The sequence below is a fragment of the Nuphar pumila genome, chromosome 12, assembly GCF_984573655.1.
Source record: "Nuphar pumila chromosome 12, dmNupPumi1.hap1.1, whole genome shotgun sequence".
In the NCBI taxonomy this organism is placed as follows: Eukaryota; Viridiplantae; Streptophyta; class Magnoliopsida; order Nymphaeales; family Nymphaeaceae; genus Nuphar; species Nuphar pumila.
Genome location: NC_143260.1, coordinates 17,115,293 through 17,137,734, shown reverse-complemented (window position 1 = coordinate 17,137,734; position 22,442 = coordinate 17,115,293). Strand labels below are relative to the sequence as shown.

At 36.0% G+C, this 22,442-nt stretch overlaps 1 protein-coding gene across 1 annotated transcript in view; it reads right to left on the bottom strand.

Annotated features, from left to right (window-relative positions):
* Positions 1–22,442, bottom strand: part of LOC149820153 (putative RNA-dependent RNA polymerase 3) — a 141,068-nt gene that overhangs the window by 46,473 nt on the left and 72,153 nt on the right. Inside the window, exons 9-10 of the mRNA XM_089981753.1 lie at positions 11,143–11,199; positions 10,977–11,048 (exon numbers count right to left, since the gene is read on the bottom strand). Coding sequence (XP_089837879.1) covers positions 10,977–11,048; positions 11,143–11,199 — 129 coding nt within the window. The remainder of the gene's footprint in view (positions 1–10,976; positions 11,049–11,142; positions 11,200–22,442) is intronic.

Here is a 22,442-nt window from a genome sequence, read left to right as displayed (position 1 = left end):
AATATTTTTAGCAATAAGAAGAGTCCTTGTAGTTTCCATAATATGTTTGTGTTTCCTTTCTGAAATTCCATTTTGTTTTGGGGTTCTAGGACATGATCTTTGATGTAAAATTCCTTTGTTTTCTAAAAATTATTTAAACTCATTGGACAAGTATTCTCCTCCAGAGTCAGTTCTGAGAATTTTGAGTTTACTTTCAAATTGATTTTTAATCATGTTATGGAATGTTTTGAAGGTTGCAAATACATCTGATTTATACTTAAGAAAGTAAATCCAACAATATCTAGTGAAGTCATCAATAAACACAACATAGTAGGAGAATCCTCCTTTAGAGGCTACAGGAGCAGGACCCCATACATCCGAATGAACTAATTCAAAAGGCATTGAGGAGTAAAAAGTTTTTGACCATAAGGCAAGACTATCATCTTACCAAGTAAACATTCTTTGCATTCAAAATTATTTTTACAAAGATTCTTGATAATAGGTACAAAATTTAATTTCCTTATATTTGGATGCCCAAGTCTATGATGCCAAGTTCGTATGTCTTTTGTTTGGGCAGTGTTGCAAAATGATTCCTTTGGAATACAAAGGAAATCAATATAATAGAGATCTCCTTGCCTAGAACCTTCCCCAATCAATTTCCCAGACTGGCGATCCTGCACCCAATATTTACTTGATGAGAAAATGACATCACATCCATGATCCGAGATTTGAGAAACAGAAAGAAGATTAAGATGAAGTTTTTGTATAAGTCTTATTTTCAGAATATAAAAGTTGTTATGTTTTGACAAATCATTTTTAAAAATTCCAACACCCTCTATTTCCAAGGCAGTACCATCGGCAGTGGAAACAAATGATGCATTTGAATTAGGTTGACATTCGAATAGTATAGATCTATGTGGGGTCATATGAAAAGAAGCTCTTGAATCAAGAAGCCAAGAGCACATACCAGGAGTAGAAGAGGTTGCAATGGTCGCTCCTGAGGTAGATCCTTTAAGCAGTGGTTGCAATGCCTCCGTCAGTTGAGATAATGATTTGGTGAGGTCTGTGAGATTCAAAGTATATTCATCTTGTTTTGATGGTGCAGCGACAACACGCCTTTCTTGAGGCCTATATTTGTATCTAGGACATTGAGGCCTAATATGACCGGGCTCATTACAATTATGGCAAATGATTTTTTATTCTCCTGGATTCTTATTAAAATGAGGAGGTTTATATGGCTTGATATAGTGTCCGGGTTTTGATGCGGCAAGTGCGCAATAGTCTTCTTGACCATTGCTAAAAGTAGCAAGCACACTGACATTTTTACTAATGTTTAGCCTAGTCTCTTCTCCACTAAGTTTAGTGAGAATCTCATGAATAGGAGGTGATGAAGATGATAGCAAGGAGGCCCTTGTTTGTTCAAACCCGGGTCTCAAACCATAGAGAAAAGCGAAAAGTCTATCTTTTTCAACTTTAACTCTCCGCATTTCTATACACCTTCATTCCCATTTGGGTTCAAATTGGGCAAGTTGGGTCCAAATGGAAGATAACTCCATAAAATAATCTCTTACATTCTTATCTCCTTGTTTAATGTTCCTAACTTTTTCTTGGAGATAATACTTGTGAGCCATATCTTTTTCGGTAAACATACCTCTAAGATATTCTTATGCTTCATTTGTCTTTTTGTAACACAAAAGGTTTGAGGCAATTTTTGTCTCTCCACTAAGCATCCATGAAAGAATTTTGGCATTTTTCATTTCCCATTCATCTAATTTTTTGTAGTATTCTTCCATGGCTTTGTTTTTTTCTTCAAGACTAGTCTCAACGTTATTTTCACCTAATGTAATTTTGGGAGTGAGTTCAAGAATAGTACCTCTTACAAATCCCCACAAACCTTGACCCTTGATGAATGTCTCCAAGTATCCCGCCCAAATGTTATAGTTACTTCCTTCAAGTTTGAATGGCGGAATGAAGTTGGAGTTGTTTGTATTGTGCGGAAAAAATTCACCCATGATGAATCCAAATAAAAAAAAAACCACCAATCACGAAAGAGAGAAGGCACGCTTTACGAGGCAGCTCACCAATGCACAGTTAATCATACACCAAGCTCTGATACCATGTAAAGAGTCTTACACACAATCAAGTCTACAAACTACTTGACAAAACATACATTCACCCAATATGGTAAACCAAAATAGCATACAAAATGCTCCACAGCACAAACATAAGAATAGTGCATAAATGCACTTGAATCTGAATATGTAAGAGGTAAAACCCTCTACCTTTTAAATTAAATTACAATGGGCAGCATGCCCTTATTTATAGAGAGATTACATGAGAGGAGCTATTGGAATAGCAGTTGGGATAGCAGTTGGGCTACTCCCAACAGGTCTAATTAGAGCCGTTGGGAGTAGCCCAATCAGCTCTATTCAAACAGTCAACATTTTGACTGTTTGACAGAACCTGACAAAAAGGTTGTTGGCTATTTTGACAGCCCAACAGCTCTAGTCAATTATGACTCTTTGACAAAAAGAAAATAAGAAAGAAATAAAATTACAAAAAAATATAAATAAAAAAGTATTACAAGAGTATAAGTATATACTTTAAATATTTAAATATATAGTTATATACATATACATATACATATATATATATATTCAAGTATATACATATATATGTTATTTTCTAACAGTGATGTGCCTAAGGTCCATTGACTTGTTATTTCAAAACATCATTTTCCGCTGAAGTACTATTTAGAAACTCTGATAAACAAATGATTTCAAAGCTTTCAAACTTTTTATAAAAAGTTACAAGTCCTGGATTTTGGGGTGTTACAACAGCTATATTGGAGATGCCCCAAAAACACAAAAAACAAAAAACAAAAAACAAAAAACAAAAAACAAAAAACAAAAAAATACAAAATAAAAGTAAAAGAAAAAGATTGTCAGCCCCTAATGAGCTGACGCTTATTACAATAAAGGACTGAAATACTCTTGCTGGGTATTTCAGTTTACAACAAATGTATATATATATATATATATATTTATTTATTTATTAACACCCCTGCTTAAACTCATGGTGGAACAACCGAGAGTTTGCCAAGTAGGAAGTTAAATCTGGGAGACAAAAGTGCTTTGGTGAAGAAGTCTACTAGTTGATACTCAAACGGAACGTAGGGCAATATGGTCTTCCTCAGGAATTCTTCACGAACATAGTGACAATCCATTTCCATATGTTTTGTCCCCTCATGAAATGTATGATTGCTTGCAATATATACAACGCTCTTGTTGTCACAGCATAATCTTGAAGGTTTCGCAATATGAACGCCCAAGTCTTCCAGAAGTTGCCTCAACCATACCAACTCAGACGTAGTTGTTACCATGGCACGATACTCAGCTTCAGTAGAGGAGAGAGACATCTTCTGTTGCTTTTTGCTTCGCAATGAAATTAGGGAATCACCTACAAACACACATAAACCAGTGATTGAGCATCTATGATTTACATCCCCTCCCCAGTCAAAATCAGAATATGCAATGACATTTAATGAGAAAAATGATAAAAACAATCCATGATTAATAGATTTCTTAATATATCTAATAATTCTCATTTCAATACTCATATGTATGGTAGTGGGAGCATGCTGAAATTGACTAACAGAATGAATAGCATGAGATATATCAGGACGATTAATAGAAAGATAAGACAAATCCCTAATCATTTGTTTGTACGGAGTTGGATCTTATAAAGGCTCTTTATCATCTTTCTTTATTTTGGCATTTATGACCTCCGGAGTATCAACTATTTTTTCATCCAAGAGTCTTGATCGTTCAATGATCTCTGCTGTGTACTTAGCCTGTGACAAAAAATAACCACGAGGTGAGTAAGTCACTTCTATTCCAATAAAATATCGTAAAAAACAAAGATCTGTCATATCAAAGTTGGCTTTAAGCACATCTTTGATATGATTAACTCTCTGTGTATCAACTCTTGTGATTATCATGTCATCTACGCATAGTAAGATCACCATCCCTACATTGGAAGACTTAACAAATAACGCAGTGTCAGTAAAACAAGTTTTAAAATGAAGTTGTGTCATCACATTACTTTACCTATCATACCAAGCTTTGGGAGTTTGTTTTAAACCATATAAAGCTTTGCGTAACCGAAGAGTTTTCCCATGTGCTAAGTTCAACCCTGGTGGGGGATCCATGTAAACCTCCTCGTCTAGATTACCATTAAAAAATGCATTCTTTACATCCATTTGAAATATAAGCCATTTTTTATTCAAGGCTATAGGAGTCCTAACAGTTGTCATTCGAGCAACTGGGCAAATGTCTCATCACAGTAAATTCCATATTTATAACTGTATCCCTTAGCTACTAACCTATCTTTGTATCGTTCTACTTTTCCATTGCATTTGGTCTTTATCTTGTACACCCATCTACATCTTATAATTTTCCTTCCTTTAGGTAATGTTTGGATTTTCTCAGTTTTTTTCTTTTTCCAAGGCTTCTAATTCATCATTCATGGCATTAATCCATTTTAGATGATGTTTAGCCTCATGATAAGATTGTGGTTACAGAATATGAGTATATGGCCATTAGACATGACCTATACCATGGTTCAAAGGAATCATAGGATACAAATCTACTAGGAGCTTTTGAAATTCTTATGGATTTTCTAAGACAAAGAATGTATTTCTTGATCTTGAGAATATCTTTCTAAACCACATGGTGGATGATCTTCGGTACGTTGAGCATAGGTTTGTATATCATTATGAGATGGGTCTATATCATTAAGACCCCTATTTATACTCTCACTTGCATTATACAAGTCTTCATTTCTACTCTCATGTGTGTCATGAACATTTTCGCATCGTTCATGTTCATTGACAAGGTAAAAAAGAAACGAGTAGTCACAACTTTCTTGGAATTTTTATTTGCAAAAACCAATTTTATTTTCAAGAAAAGTGACATTTTGATAAACATACAATTTGTTTCTTTCAATGTCATAACATCGAGGATTGTAAATTCTTGGGGGAGAAAGGTTTAGTATGGTTGGCAAATCTTTTTAACAAGATTTGGCAGACAATAAGATAACTAATGAGGGGAGGAAGAGTACTTTGGAGCCTCTCTATAAGAATAAGGGTGATATACAAGATTGCGCAAACTATCGTGGTATAAAACTCATGAGTCATACTATGAAACTTTTGGAGAGGGTGATTGAGTATAGGTTGAGGAAGGTGGTCATGATATCGGAGAATCAATTTGGTTTTATGCCTGGAAGATCAACTATGGAAGCTATACATCTTCTTAGAGAACTTATTGAAAGATATAGAGAGAGGAACAAAGATTTACACATGGTTTTTATTGATTTGGATAAGGCATACGATAGAGTACCTAGGGATGTTCTCTGGTGGACAATGATGAAGAAAGGTATCTCTCTCAAGTACATTAGTATAATTAAAAATATGTACGAAAGAGTGGTAACCAATGTCCGCAATTGTGGAGGGGTGACAACCAACTTTCCTATAACGGTTGGGTTACATCAAGGATATGCATTAAGCCCTTTCCTTTTTGCTATAGTGATAGATGAACTTACGAGATCAATTCAAGAAAATGTGCTGTGGTGTATGTTGTTTGCTGATGATATTGTTTTAATTGATGAGTCTAGAGTTGGGGTTAATGCTAAGTTAGAATTATTGAGACAGACATTGGAAGCAAGAGGTTTTAAGTTGAGTAAGAGTAAGACAGAATACATGGAATGTCAATTTAGTAAGCAACGAAGTAGTGATGGGAGTGTAGTGAAGCTTGGTGAGCAAGAAATACCGGTGGATGATTGTTTCAAATATTTGGGATCTATCGTTCAAAAGAATGGAGAAATTGATGGTGATGTAAATCATAGGATTAAGGTTGGGTGGATGAAATGAAAAAGTGCAACTAGAGTGTTGTGCGATCGTAGAATGCCATTGCGGTTGAAGGGAAAGTTTTATAGGACGACAATTAGGCCCACTTTACTATATGATACAGAATGTTGGGCTGCCAAGAGACATCATATTCAAAAAATGAGTGTAGCTGAGATACGTATGCTTAGATGGATGTGTGGAAATACAATAAAAGATAAGATTCAAAACGAGGAGATACGTAAGAAGGTAGGCGTTGCATCCATTAAAAATAAGATAAGAGAGAATCGTTTACGGTGGTTTGGACATATTTGGCGAAGGCCTAATGATGCTCCAGTTAGAAGGATGGAGAAATGGGAAAATATATTAGTTAAAAGAGGTCGGGGTAGGCCTAAGAAGACTTGGATGGAGATGATAGGAAAGGATATGGATGCTTTGAACCTCACCGAGGACATGGCATTGGATATAAATGATTGGAGAAGGATTCATGTGGAAGACCCAGAATGATTTTCTTTTTTGGTTCATATTGCCGACCCCAATTGTTTTGGGATGAAGGCGTAGTTGTTGTTGTTGAATGTCATAACATCTATATCCCTTTTGACTTTCGCCATAGCAAAAAAAAACACAAGGAATTGCTTTTGGAGAAAGTTTGTCATTCTTATTGGTAAGGACAAAGCATTTATATCCAAAGACCTTTAACCTTTTATAATCGGGAGTTGTTTTAAAAAGTTTTTCAATAGAAGAGATATTTTCAATGCTTTTGGAAGGCATTTTGTTTATCAAATAGACTGCCGTAAGGGCGGCTTTGGCCCAAAAAGCTTTTGGTACATTTATAGACACATGAAGTGTTTTAATGGTTTCAATAATGTGTCTATGTTTCCTCTCGGCTAGTCCACTTTGTTGAGGAGTGTATGGACATGATTTTTGGTGAATAATCCCATTTAGGTCAAGATAATTTTCAAGTTCTTTTAACACAAATTCTCCCCCGTTATCAGTTCTAAAGATTTGAATATTAGTTTTAAATTGATTCTTAATATACAATGAAATTTTTTAAAACACTCAAATACTTCCGATTTTTTTTTTAAAAAAAATATCCAAGAATGTCTACTATAGTCATCTACAAACACAACATAATAGGATGTCCCTCATTTGGATACGATTGGAGTCAGTCCCAATACATCTGAATGTATTAACTCAAATGGATTCTTAGTTATAAAATGTCTTGGTCCAAAGGGCAAAGACTTCATTTTGCCAAGAATGCAATCTTCACACACTAAATCTTTCTCTATAATTTGAAAGAAATGGAAACAAGTGTAATTTGGTCATGCTAGGATATCTTAGTCTTTTATGCCAAATTTCTATATCTTTCTTTTTCACAAAATTACAAAACGGTTGTTTTGGTAACTCAAGATTGTCCATGACATAGAGATCTCCTCTTCTGTGGCCACGCCCAATTGGCTTTCCGGACTGGAGATCCTTTATTAGACAATCATTAAATGAAAATAGTATTTTGCAACCATGGTCCTTAATTTGAGAAACTAATAAAAAATTTAAATTTAATTTTGGTACTACTCTAATATTTGATATGTAAAAGATTTGATGTTTTTGAAAAATCCCAAAAACTTTTGATTTTCAAAAATGTTTCATCGGCAGTTAAAACATAAGAGTCATTTGGGTTAAACTTACATTCGGCCAATATGGACTCATTTGGTGTCATATGAAAGGAAGCACCGGAGTCAAGAATCCAAGAGGTCTTATCATGGTCACCACTTGTAGATATGGCCGCTGCCGAAAAAGACAGAGCTTAAGCTTTAAGCATGAGTTGTAGCGCCTCCATTAGTTGAGCCAAAGAGAGCGAGTCAATGCACTTGGAGTCATCCATCTCACTCCTTTCAACTGAAGCAACTCTTTCTTTATGATTGGCCTTTTGGAGCAAAAGGGCTTGATACGTCCCGGTTCGTAATAATGATAACAAATTATCTTTCCACTTTTTTTGTATTCATGATCACGCATCTTTTCATTATTCTCATAGTTGTTGGAGTTTCTTCCATTCTCATTTTTTATAAAATGAGAAGGCTTATAGCTTCTAGTATGATTTTCGAACTTTGATATGGCAAGCACGGATTCTTTATCTTTTAAAATGGAAGGCTTCTTTAATCTATTCTCTTACATAGTCAATTATTCAAGAGTTTTAACTATGGAAGGAATAACTCCTCTATAAAGGAGAGTCGACTTTGTTCTTTCAAATTCGAGTCTAAGCCCATTAATAAATTGGTAGAAATGTTTCGTTTTAATTTGATTTTTATGGAGTTCTACGTCTTGTGGGTAATGACACTTTGGCTCAAGAAGAGTCAATTCATCCTAAAGAAGAGAGAGTGCATTGTAGTATTCTCTAATGCTCATTTCTCCTTGAGTCATGGTTTTCACCTTGTTTTGAACATTGCATATGTGTGCAATATCTTTAAGACTATACATGTCTTTAAGATATTTTCATGCATCACTAGCCAAATCAAAATTTTGCCAAGCTAGAACATTTGTGGATGTTCACACTATTGATGAGCCATCCAATTATTTTGGAATGGCCCATCCTCCATTCTATGCATTTCTTTTCATAGTCGGAAACAACTTTACCCATTTTCTTTCCTTGAAGAGCAACCTCCTTCTCATTCTCAATTTTCGTAAGAATGAGCTTAGGCACTTTTTCGGTACCGTCGACCAAACCCCACAACCCTTTTTCTCATATTTTGTGTTTTACTATGGATGCCCACATCACATAGTTTGTATCGTTTAGGCGTACGGGAATGGAGACTATTACTTCTCTCTCATTCTCCATTTCTTTACAATGCGAAGAAAAAGGGTAGAGAAAGAGAAAGTGGGGAGAAGAAGAGAAAGAAAAAGAAAAAGTAATACAAAACTTTCTTGAGAGATGGCACGCTTCTTGATGCAACAATCCATGATTTGTTGTATCCGCTAATCCTTAACGTTTTTTCTTCGAAGAAGGGGCTACACCTATTATACCTATTTACATCAGACTTTACCCTAATCAGGCTTTACAGAAACAATTCAAATATTTTACAAAATTACATCCAGACTCCACCAACGGATGACTTACACACAACAACAACAACTACGCCTTCATCCCAAAACAATTGGGGTCGGCAATATGAACCAAAAAAGAAAATCATTCTGGGTCTTCCACATGAATCCTTCTCCTCCAATCATTTTTATCCAATGCCATGTCCTCGGTGAGGTTCAAAGCATCCATATCCTTTCCTATCATCTCCATCCAAGTCTTCTTAGGCCTACCCCGACCTCTTTTAACTAATATATTTTCCCATTTCTCCATCCTTCTAACTGGAGCATCATTAGGCCTTCGCCAAATATGTCCAAACCCCCGTAAACGATTCTCTCTTATCTTATTTTTAATGGATGCAACGCCTACCTTCTTACGTATCTCCTCGTTTTGAATCTTATCTTTTATTGTATTTCCACACATCCATCTAAGCATACGTATCTCAGCTACACTCATTTTTTGAATATGATGTCTCTTGGCAGCCCAACATTTTGTACCATATAGTAAAGTGGGCCTAATTGTCGTCCTATAAAACTTTTCCTTCAACCGCAACGGCATTCTACGATCGCACAACACTCCAGTTGCACTTTTCCATTTCATCCACCCAACCTTAATCCTATGATTTACATCACCATCAATTTCTCCATTCTTTTGAACGATAGATCCAAAATATTTGAAACAATCATCCACCGGTATTTCTTGCTCACCAAGCTTCACTACACTCCCATCACTACTTCGTTGCTTACTAAACCGACATTCCATGTATTTTGTCTTACTCTTACTCAACTTAAAACCTCTTGCTTACAATGTCTTTCTCAATAATTCTAACTTAGCATTAACCCCAGCTCTAGACTCATCAATCAAAACAATATCATCAGCAAACAACATATACCACGACACATTTTCTTGAATTGATCTCGTAAGCTCATCCATCACTATAGCAAATAGGAAAAGGCTTAATGCAAATCCTTGTCATGAACTTACATACCAATTACATAAATGCGCATTAAACAAAACACAAATTACAAAAAGGAAAAATGACAATATTGCCCTTAAGGAAAATATTACTTGTTTCAAACAGAGGTTGCATCTTCTTCATCGCTATTGCTCTCCACCATCCATCAATGCTTATATAAAAGATCGTTATCATGAACACACCTAATTTAAAGAGATCGACAGTTACTATGTTCAAGAGGAGTATCCAAAGAATAGTATTTCACCACCCCATGTTTCATCAGTATACAAGCAGGGAGATTTCCTCACTAAAGCTTCGCCGTCACCACGGATTCACTTCTACATGGCAGACTTTTGGTTTCACGACTGTAAGTTTGAGCTAGGAATTATAGATATGTACACATGTTTGCACATAATTATGATTCAAGCTAAGTAATACACTAGTATATTATTTTATTCCTTTTCTATACTTTATTCTTCCTTTTTATATATTTCTTTCTTCTGTTTTTTTATAGATGGCATTTTAGTCGTTTTTTCTAGCACAAGATATCTGTCAGCATCAGCTAGCCACATTAGGGATATCTAAACTTGTGGCAAGTACTCTTGCAGACTATATACATGGGCAAATGCCCCACTGTATTTCATGCATTTTGGCAACACATTCTGAAATCACTTACTGAAGTGTGTTTTTATATTTCATTCCATCTAGGTTTCCATAAACTGCCATCAATATAAATAGGAGAATGATTTTACAAGTGCATAAAGATGAGTTGACTTATTTGTCAAAGCAATTGTGCAGCTATTGTACTACGGGTATGTTGACATCATTATGAAGTGCCTGCACTTAAAACCAATGGATTAATCTCTTACAGGCTAAATTTCAAATGAAAGTTTTGTGGTTTAAGATAGTTTTTCAATACTCAATGGAATAAAACTAGTTGGTATACCACCAGTCTTCTCACTCACCAAACTTATCAATAAGTGACAATGTCCTTTTATTTGCATAAAAACCACAAGCACATCGGAAAAAAAAGAACTCAACACCCAAAAGAGCAGATAAGGACATACCCTTTTATTGAGAAGGACAGTTCCTTTGATTGCGCGACCCTTGTAGAAGAGACGAAACTGGATTAACAACGGCTAGCAACATAAAGAAATATAAAACAGAAAATAGTCAAGGTGGAAGGAAATTGAGATAATGACATAAAGAAAGCACAATAAAAGATCTGCAAACCGGATCAGCAGCAACACATTTCCTCCTCGATATATTCTTTCCCCTGTCCAAATGACCCTGCAGCGAAAAAGAGAAAAAGAAAACATCAAAGCATTGTGGAAACTATACCATAACCAAATATGACTTTGCTAATATAATAACAATATGGAGACGTACACAAAATGCATGCTCGGACATTTATTCATGGCAGAAACAGCAAGCTAAGCTCCTATATTGCACCACAAAGGAGATTAATTCAATAATGAGACCAAAAGAAAATATCAGGATTAAAGTGTGTAATATATAAAACAAGGTTTCCAATGCGGGAAATGGACACTGGAAAAGTCTTAGCAAATGGAAAGTGGAAGTAGTCTTAGCAAATGGTAATCTCATATATATTTTATATATATAAAGGATACTGGAAAAGTCTTAGCAACCGTTTTTTGGTTGGGCTGTGATTGCACTTATTTTTTTCTGACTGATTATTCTCTGGCCGACCATTGTGAGTTCAAATTTGCTTCATAAATAAATCTGATTTTTTCTTGTCCTAATACTGATTTCAAAACTGAATAATTAGTTCAAGGTTTCGATAGTCGTCAATTATATAAACTTTATGTGCTGTTTTGAAGCCACTTTGTGGACTGTCACCAGCGTGCGTTCATGAAGTTCTGTTTTGACGTCACTATGTGTCTATCATTAAAAACAAAGCTGTAACACGCCACTATGTTGTTCAGCTTAGAATCAGGTGATGGATGTAAAACATGTCTAGATGTCATGTATATCAAAAGTGTTATTGAATTAATTTTTATCTTCTGGCCGACTGTCATCAACTTACTTTCATGTAAAAAAATTTTGTTTTGGACACTCATAAGTGGGCTGTTAGATAAACCTATTTGTGGACTGAAAAATCAGATTTAACATGCTCATACTTAGACTGTTATGACACTTTATTTTTCTGGCTGAAATTCAGATTGGTTAAAACCATATCATGGACTGTTATTAAATTGATTTTAGTTTGGCCGACTGTCATTAGTTTATTTTCATATCATAAAAATCTGTTTTGGACATTTATATGGACGGTTATCAAACTCGTTTTATGACTGCTAATCAGATTTGATTTGTTTCGTCATGAACCGTTATTGAATTTAATAAACTGTCATGGCCGATTATCATCAATTGAATTTATGTCATAATAAATTGTTTTTGCTGTTATGCACAGCAAAACTGTTTTACAGTGACTCATAGCAAAAAACTGTTTTGTAGATTTGCATACACTACGGTTTTTGTTGTATGCATATCAAACTTTGATTTTACTGTTATGCTAGCTATGCATGATAGACTGGTTACTGATTATACACAACAAGCGATTTTTCTGTTATGCATACCAAAACTGTTTTATTTATGCTGATTTTGGACTGCTTATGACTTTGTTGGATGCAGCCTGTTTTCAGCTGTATTTGGCGAGCTGTTAGGGGCAGCAGTGTTGCACCCTTTATGCAGCCACAATGTGTTGTTCACAGCACATTTTTGTGCTCTTTTTGAAGCACAGCACAGCATGGTGCGGGCAGCATGTTGTTGCTTGCTTTAGCACAACAGTGACATGCGGTTGACTGCATGTCATGGTGCTAGATGATACATTTATTGAATATTAATTGTTCATGTTATACATGTTAAAATGTATCATTCAACCTTTGTAATCTCATATATATTTTATATATATAAAGGATGATACATATTCATATATGGTATATATGCATACGTATCTTCCTAATTATATATATAAAATATATATTCCTCTATTATTAGGCATAGGGGTAGTTAAGTCATTTCACCTTTTTTACGCATATTCCACTTGGAATATGTTTGTAATTTCACTTTTCTTTTTCCTTTTTTTTCTTTTTCATTTTTTGTGGTTTGTGCCACCTAGAGAGGCTCTCCAAAGAGTCGTTGGGGAGCCCCCAACGGTCACAAATGTGACCGTTGGGGGCTCCCAACGACTCCTTTGGGAGCCCCCTATGTGGCTCCTCTCTTGGCTTATAAATAGGGTCTTTTCCCCTTGTATTCTTTACTCCTTTGGAGGAGCCTTTGCTCTATGTAATGGGTGTTACACCCTTCCTCTTTTCAATAATATCAACTTATGCCTTATAGGCATTTTTGCCCCTTTGTGTGTTAGCACATTATGTGCTTGTGTTTTCCCCTTTAGTGGGTATATTCGCACTTAATGTGCATGTGTATTGGTTCATTATTGAACCTAATATATTCAAAGTTGTTTTCTTACATGGTATCGGAGCAAGGTTGGGATCGAGTTGCTCTTTGTTGCATTGGGAAGCGTGCTATTCAAGAAATTTTAAAGAAGAATGGTGAAGTTCTCGTTTCTCTCTTTTACTTCTTAAAATTATTTGATATGCATTATATTTCTTTAAGTATTATGCATTATGAAAAATTATATGTTTTTTCATATGTGTTTCTCTCTTTTGCTTCTTAAAAATTATATGTTTGGTATGCATTATATTTCTTTAAGTGTTGAGCATTATAAAGAATTAGATATGATTTTGCATTTGTGTTCTCCATGTCATTATGAGTTTGGATTCTTAACAATTCCATTGAACTTTTTATATTATTCTCTTTCGTATGTCTTTTCTTGAAAAATAAGTTTTTTAAAGAAAGTTATGTTAGAAGTAAAATGTTTGTGAGAGATGTAGCATTGCTCACATACTCTCATCATAATTATTTCATATTAAAGGTATGTGTTTACCCTCTAAAATGTCCTATATGAGGTTTTTTCATAATAACATGTGTCTTTGAAAAATGATGTTTTATTTTCCTACCTAATGAGTTCTTTTTCATACGAGCAATGTTTGATTAAGAAGGCGTTTTTATAATATCGGTTTAATTAAGTTTTAAAAAATGATCTCATAAAATATGGTTATCCTCTTTTCATTCTTCAATTCAATTTCAAGAATATGTTTTATTATAAGATTTATGGTCTTCATTAATGTTGCATACTTATTACATATGTTTTAAATATTTCATGTTTTGTTTATTTAAAACATATTCATGCCATTGGTTATAATCTATTAAGTCATATAATATTATGAATTTTTGTTTGTAGATTTATGCCATAACGCAATCCTAGTATTCTCTTTGGGGATTTTCTCCACTTTAATAAAGTTTTTCCTCTTCCTTTCGTATGTATCCTCATTTGAGAATTTTGTTTGGTGGATCTCTCTTTGAGAGGCCTTTTTATCCTTGTGAATCTTCTTATGAGTATATACTCTTTGAGAAGAGTTCATGATTGTTATAAGCTTCTTTTTAATATTGGTTTTTTATGAGATTTTTTTTTAATATTACCATCTTTTTGAAAGCTTGAGAGTCTCAAGCATTTGCTCCTTTTTATACATGCATTATTGCATGTTTCCTATTATTATGCTTTTTGCGTATTTTGTTCAAGTGTTGTGAGAGTGTCTTCGGACACTTCTTTTATAAAGTATTCATGCTTGTATGCGTATTGTCTATTCATAGACATTTTCACATGGTACTCTCTTTTCAATAAAGAGATGATATATATTGCCTTCCTTAGGGTTTGTTTTGTCCCTTAGTGGACTTGTGAGATTGTTCCTTTTATCATTATAAGTGCTTCCGCAATTTCTTGTTACATACAACAAACAACAACAACAACTACGCCTTCATCCCAAAACAATTGGGGTCAGCGATATGAACCAAAAAAGAAATTCATTTTGGGTCTTCCACATGAATCCTTTTCCTCCAATCATTTCTATCCAACGCCATGTCCTCGGTGAGGTTCAAAGCATTCATATCCTTTCCTATCATCTCCATCCAAGTCTTCCTAGGCCTACCCCGACCTCTTTTAACTAATATATTTTCCCATTTCTCCAACCTTCTAACTGGAGCATCATTAGGCCTTCGCCGAATATGTCCAAACCACCGTAAACGATTCTCTCGCATCTTATTTTCAATGGGTGCAACACCTACCTTCTTACGTATCTCTTCGTTCCGAATCTTATCTTTTATTGTATTTCCACACATCCATCTAAGCATCCGCATCTCAGCTACACTCATTTTTTGAATATGATGTCTCTTGGCAGCCCAACATTCCGTACCATATAGTAAAGCGGGTCTAATAGTCGTCCTATAAAACTTTCCCTTCAACCGCAATGGCATTCTACGATCGCACAGCACTCCAGTAGCACTTTTCCATTTCATCCACCCAACCTTTATCCTATGATTTACATCTCCATCAATTTCTCCATACTTTTGAATGTTGGATCCCAAATATTTGAAATAATCATTCACCGGTATATCTTGCTCACCAAGCTTCACTACACTCCCATCACTACTTCGTTGCTTACTAAACCGACATTCCATATATTCAGTCTTACTCTTACTCAACTTAAAACCTCTAGCTTCCAATGTCTGTCTCCATAATTCTAACTTAGCATTAACCCCAGCTCTAGACTCATCAATCAAAACAATATCATCAGCAAACAACATACACCACGGTACATTTTCTTGAATTGATCTCGTAAGCTCATCCATCACTATCGCAAATAGGAAAGGGCTTAAAGCAGATCCTTGATGTAACCCAACCGTTATCGGGAAATTGGTTGTCACCCCTCCACAAGTGCGGACATTGGTTACTACTCCTTCATACATATCTTTAATTATACTAATGTACTTGAGAGAAACACCTTTCTTCATCATTGTCCACCAGAGAACGTCCCTAGGTACTCTATCGTATGCCTTCTCTAAATCAATAAAAACCATGTGCAAATCTTTGTTCCTCTCTCTATATCTTTCAATAAGTTGTCTAAGAAGATGTATAGCTTCCATAGTTGATCTTCCAGGCATAAAACCAAATTGATTCTCCGATATCATGACAACCTTCCTCAACCTAGACTCAATCACCCTCTCCCAAAGTTTCATAGTATGACTCATGAGTTTTATACCACGATAGTTTGTGCAATCTTGTATATCACCCTTATTCTTATATAAAGGCACCAAAGTACTCTTCCTCCACTCATTAGGCATCTTATTTGTTCGCCAAATCAAGTTAAAAAGATTTGTCAACCATTCTAAACCTTTCTCTCCCAAGCATTTCCAAGCCTCGATAGGTATACCATCTGGGCCAACTGCCCTTCTTGATTTCATTTTCTTCAAAGCCTCTGCAATTTCTTTCTTTTGAATCTTGCGCATGAAGTCACGATTTATCTCATGAAAAGGAATGGAGAAGTCTCCAAGATCTTGAGCATGACTATCATTAAATAGCTTATCAAAATAATCTTTCCATCTCTCCTTAATCTCCTCATCTTTGACTAAAACCCTTTGCGTTTCATCTTTGATACATCTAACCATACCCAAATCCTTCGATTTCCTATCTCTCATCTTTGCAAGCCTATAAATATCCTTCTCGCCTTCTTTGGTATCCAACTTGTCATAAACCTCCTTATATACCTTAGCCCTCGCGTTTCGAACAACTTTTTTAGCTTCCTTCTTTGCTATCATATACTTCTCCAAATTCTCATTATCACGACTCTTACTTAGATTTCTATAACACTCTCTTTTAACCTTAATAGCTAATTTGACATCCTCGTTCCACCATGATGTATCCTTACCTAGTGGTGCACCGCCTTTAGACTCACCCAATACCTCCTTAGCTACTTTTCTCATACCACCCGCTATCTTATTCCACATTGATTATGAATCCTCCTCGAGACACCAATCCACTTCCTTAACTACCTGCTCTACAAACATACCTTGTTTAGCTCCTTTCAGTGCCCACCACTTAATTCTAGGATTTATCCTATGTCTATCCCTTTTGCGGCATTGTCTAATTCTAAGATCTAAAATTAAGACTCTATGTTGTGTAGCTACACTTTCTCCTGGTATAACCTTACAATCGATGCAACAACCCCTATCTCTCTTTCTAAGTAGGAAAAAATCTATCTGACTCGTATTAACCCCACTTTTAAATGTTACTAGGTGAGACTCCCTCTTCCTAAACCAAGTGTTTGCTAAGATCATATCATAGGACAAACAAAAATCTAAAATCCTTTCTCCACTTTCATTTCTTTCTCCTATACCATAGCCTCCATGGATATTCTCAAATCCATCCCTACTAATGCCTACATGTCCATTAAGGTCACCGCCGATGAAAAGCTTTTCTCCATAAGATGTCTCTTGTACTACTCCATCTAAATCTTCCCAAAATTGATGCTTAATGGAATCATCTAAACCTACTTGAGGTGCATAAACACTAATAATATTAATAATATCCGTACCTAATAATAATTTAATAAGTAAAATTCTATCACCCTTCCTACGGACCTCAACTACATTATCTATAAACTGACGACTCATAACAATCCCTACTCCATTCCTATTCCTATTTATTCCTGTATACCAAATCTTATATCCCCAAGGTTCTATCACTTTAGCTTTCTCACCTACCCATTTGGTCTCTTGAAGACATAAAATATCAATCTTTCTCCTACACATAACATCTACTAACTCTACCAACTTACCAGTTAAAGACCCTATGTTCCAAGTGGCTAACCTAATTTTATGGTCTTGGACTAACTTCTTTACCCCCACCCGTCCAACAAAGTGAGGGAACCCTTGCCTATTTGACACCACACCCGGGCGCCGGTGTGACGCGTCGCTTCTGGGCGACGACCTAGCAACCCTTGCACATTTATCACTGCCTCCGGGCCTAGAGAGTACAGCGCGTCGCTCAGTAGGGAACGCCCCAACGAAATTCTCATATTGGTTCATTTTCATAGGATATGACAAAGTTTTTATGCTGGCTGTCACAGGCCTACCGCAATTTCTTGTTACATGTTGTCCTAAATTTGCTCATTTAAGATTATTGCCATTCTACATCTTGGTATGCATATAATTGCAATTTATAGAGGCTTGATTTGATTCTTGGATTATTTCAAATCCGTCCTCACAACATGACATTGCTTAAATATTTCATGTTGTGTTTATTGAGTCTTTTGATAATGATCATGATTGAACATAATTTTGTATTTATGCAAAATTATTATAAGGCATATTGTTGTGATTAATTATGTTGGACCTTTGAATCGGCCCTCTTTGTAAAATCACATATTTGGAAAATGATTTCCCTAAGTGTTCATTGCCTTTTTATGACATTTATTTTTATCCATCACAAGTTATATGATGCGTCAATCCTTTTTATGGCCTTATTAATATATTAGAGATAATTGTTTAGGTGAGTTAAGGGCACCTTGTGTTAGGTATTTTTGGATTGTCCAATTACCATATTAAAGATGGTTGTTGAGGTGAGTTATGGGCACCTTGGGACTCTAGAATGATTTGTTATATGATCTCTAATTATGAGTGTGTCACTCGTTTTCTTTTGGCCATTGATCTTATTGATGCTCTTATTTATATATAAATGTGATGGATATATGTTGTCTTGGAACCTTAAATGTTTTAAGGTATATTTAATTCAAGGGTGTTGGGGATTATTGCCCAACCTTTTATTGCTTATGAATCTTATGAGTGCATTTGCACATTTGTGGTTTCGTGTTTTGTGCTTTTGTGCACAAGTGTTCCAAGTGTTCTTGGTATATGTATGTTCTTACATTTATATTGTTCCATCGATTATAATATCTTGTTAAAGATACTTTTACATGCTTTTGTGCACAAGTGTTCCAAGTGTTTTTGTTGTGCGTATGTGCACATATTTATTTTCAAAAATATTGTCCAAGGTTTTATTTATATGTTTGTCATTACAAAGTTTTATTGCCTCAAATGTAATAACCGCAAATTTTTCCATTAAAAATTTTAATGTTTTATGCGTAATATAGGCTGAATTGGGCACGGATCCAAGTTTCGGATTCAGAACCATACTTAAGTGATACCCCTTATACATATAAACCCATTTAAATATAAATATACGCACATAAGAAAATAAATAATTTATATAATATATATATATATATATCATTAGGTGGGGTTTGGACCAACCTATGGGTCCACACCTTTAAAATAAGACCCGGATCCAACACGTGGTTGGATCCCGAGTGCGGGTCGGACCCGGACCCGGACCCGAACCACACCCTGTAAAAAGGGAAAACAGGAAAAGGGTTAAAAAGGGGGGGGGGGGGGGGGGGGGGGGGCAACCCGACATGGGTTGCCCGATAAAACTAAATACAAAGGGGGGGGGGAAAACCCCTCCCCCGATAAATCACCTGTTAGGGTTCAATGGAACCCTAACACGCAAAGAGTATGGGAGTTGGGGGAGATCGCAGCCGCCGGGAGGAGGAGCTTCCTTCCTTTTCGGGTGGCCACCCTCCTACAAAAGGGGACCCCCGAACCTCTCTCTCACTATTCCATTCTCTCTCTCTCTCTCTCTCTCTCTCTCTCTCTCTCTCTCTCTCTCTTCTGCATCTCGTCTCACCCTCTTTCGGTCTTCATCCTCGGATTTGCGTGAGTGGCAACAGTGCACCGACGCCGACCGACCTCCCCTCGTGACTGCCGCAACCTCCTCGCCGGATAATGGTAGGTTACTGTGCTTTTCTTTCTGTAGGTATTTCATGTTTCGAAATGTGTGTGTGTGGGGGGGGGGTGGTAGCTACGTCACTAATTTGTATATTTTCCCATCAATCATCTACAAAAAAAAAAGAACCCAAATCAACTGATTGGGGGTTTACAGTGGATACGACAGTGATTAGGGGTTTTCGGGTGTTACCCTATTCAAGGAGAGGATGAGGATGTATGACCACGGGGAGACCCTTTTAACCGATTTGGGTGTTTGCTTGAAGATTCATTTTTTTTATCTGATTGGTTATTTTGACTGAAATGTATATGAAAAATCTATGTACCTTCCAATCGAAAACCCTAGTTTGAGTGGGGGGTTCTTCTTGACCTTGGTATTGAAAATTTAACTAAGATTCAGTGTTTCTCTTGCGATCTTTTCAAGTCTGATTTTTTTTTCTTTACTGTTTTTTTTAATAAGGTCTGATATTATAATTGTTTTGGATACTTAAATGATGCATATATCACACCTTCAAATTATGGTTTATTTATGTTTATCATTTCTATGTTTCACCGTGTGTACCTAATATACTTATGGGTGGTGAGTGACCCTACGATTTAACCTGTGGAAGAACTTAACAAGTAGTTGCTTTTGTTTTTGGGTTCAACTGAGTTATCTTGATCACACCATAGGTTCAGAATGAATGTCTAGTTGTTGTTTTTATTCAGTATAACACAACATGCTGTTTGATATTTAACAATACTATAAAATGCAGTAGAATGGCTGAAACCATTGTTTGATGTATAGGCTGTAGGGTGGCTGAACTGGAAAAAAAAAGGAGTGTTTAGTTCATGCGGCTGAATGAATTCTGGTTCTTTCTTTTATTTTTCTGTGTAAACCAACGTGTTGTGCATCACTTAGTTAATTTGTGGGATACAGTAGAATGGCTGAGTGGTTCATGTTGGATTTTTAGAATTTCAGTATGCTAGCTGAATAATACCTAGTTGTCCCTTCTCTTGTGCACAGAATTTCTTGTGTTTGTATTACTGAAATAGGCTGAATGGGTTTACAGTTTCTGTTATTTTTGGCTTAGATTCCACATAAAATTGCAAGTTCTATTACATTCCAACTTCTACCTTATAGCAGCAGCTATACACCAATGATAGTTTTAAATTCTTAAGATAATTCCTTGATCTCTTCATGTAGAAAATGAGTGAGACATATCAAAAAAAAAATGCTATGTATTGACATGGTATATTGCACGTACTCAGAGTATGTGAATTTCTTTTCCTTGAAGCATGGTGAATTGAAAGGAAATAATCTAGTGGTACCCTAAATGGGTAAATGATTAAGTAAGTCATGGTTATCCCCTTCTGCTAGAGGGTTGTTTGGGAAACCTTGCTCAATGGGCGATGCGGGTTGAGTACCTAATGTAGGTACGTGGTCTGGTTCAATTATATTGGTAAGAAAATTAAATATTAACTTTTGTGTTTGACAGGTTTAAAGGCACCGGAGCACTCTGAGTGAGTTCATGAAAACAATATGGGAAATGATGGGGTTGATTCATACACTTGGGTAAAATGACTAAGGTTGGAAATCTACTACTGTGGTAGTAACAGGTTTTGGGAAAAATGCACTACACCCTGAAAGGTTAACTAAATGAAAAGATTTACTCACTCAGATTCGGGCTTACCTTGGAGAGGGTAAGTGGTACAAAACTCCGGGGACATAATTATCAGTTTCGAGCTAAAGTGACTCGTTGGTCCCCAGTCCTCGGAGTTGGGGGACCCAGACTACCAAAATGTCCTAGGTGGTAGCTCTTTGTTCTTCTGCAGAAGTTAGGGATGCATCCTGTTTTTTGTTTTGGCCTCTAGAAGTTTCTCTCGGTCACTGGCCGCTCCCTTGGGATTTCAGTCACAGTTAGAATGTTCGGGTTAATAAAACAACTTTGAATAATATACCCCCGAACGTTCTCTTCTGTGATGGTTGCCTCGGCCCGTGTGTACCCACGGGATAAGACAAGATAAACATCAGTTAGAACATGTTAGGTATCACCTTGAGTGGAGTTACTAGAAAGAGACCGGTTTATATTCTACTAGCATGTTCTGAGCTTGTGATGATATGACATCCTGCAATGTGTAGATATGAGATAATCAAATTCGTATTGGGACTTCTACACAAATGTTATGCATGATTGTTACTGTGTTGCATAAAATGTTTTAATTGCTTAATGCCTTGTGTAATTATTGTCGTTGTATAAAATGTTTTAAATTGCTTAATTATAACTGTTGTATAATCTGCATGCCTGCTTAGATATATGTCGGTTACTGCTGCTTTGTGCGATTCTTAATAGGCTGAAAAATTTACACATCACATACTAGATTCATGACATACCTGCATTAAGAGTACAGTCTTTCCTACTTAGACATGGTAGTCTAATTCCTATAATTTTTATCATTTTCAGGCACAGAGTAGTGCTATGAGCGACGCAGGATGAGGCGCTGACCAAGATTTGATTTATTTGTTCCCTGGCGATCCTACTTTCTTTCAGTTTGGAAATTTTAGTTTGAGACTAATAATGTGAAAACTCTGATGTTGGATTCTGTTATTATTGAAATAAAAATAAATGTTGTGGTTTGCTTTTACCTTCCTGTATCGTTCTGAAATGCGGCAGCCACGAGAGAAGGTCGGTGGCTTTGACAGCACCACCACTGTGAGAGGTCGGCTTCTCCCGGCAAAAGCTTCGAGCTGCAGGCCGGAGCTCGGAGGACGACCCGAAAGTTAGAGAGGCCAA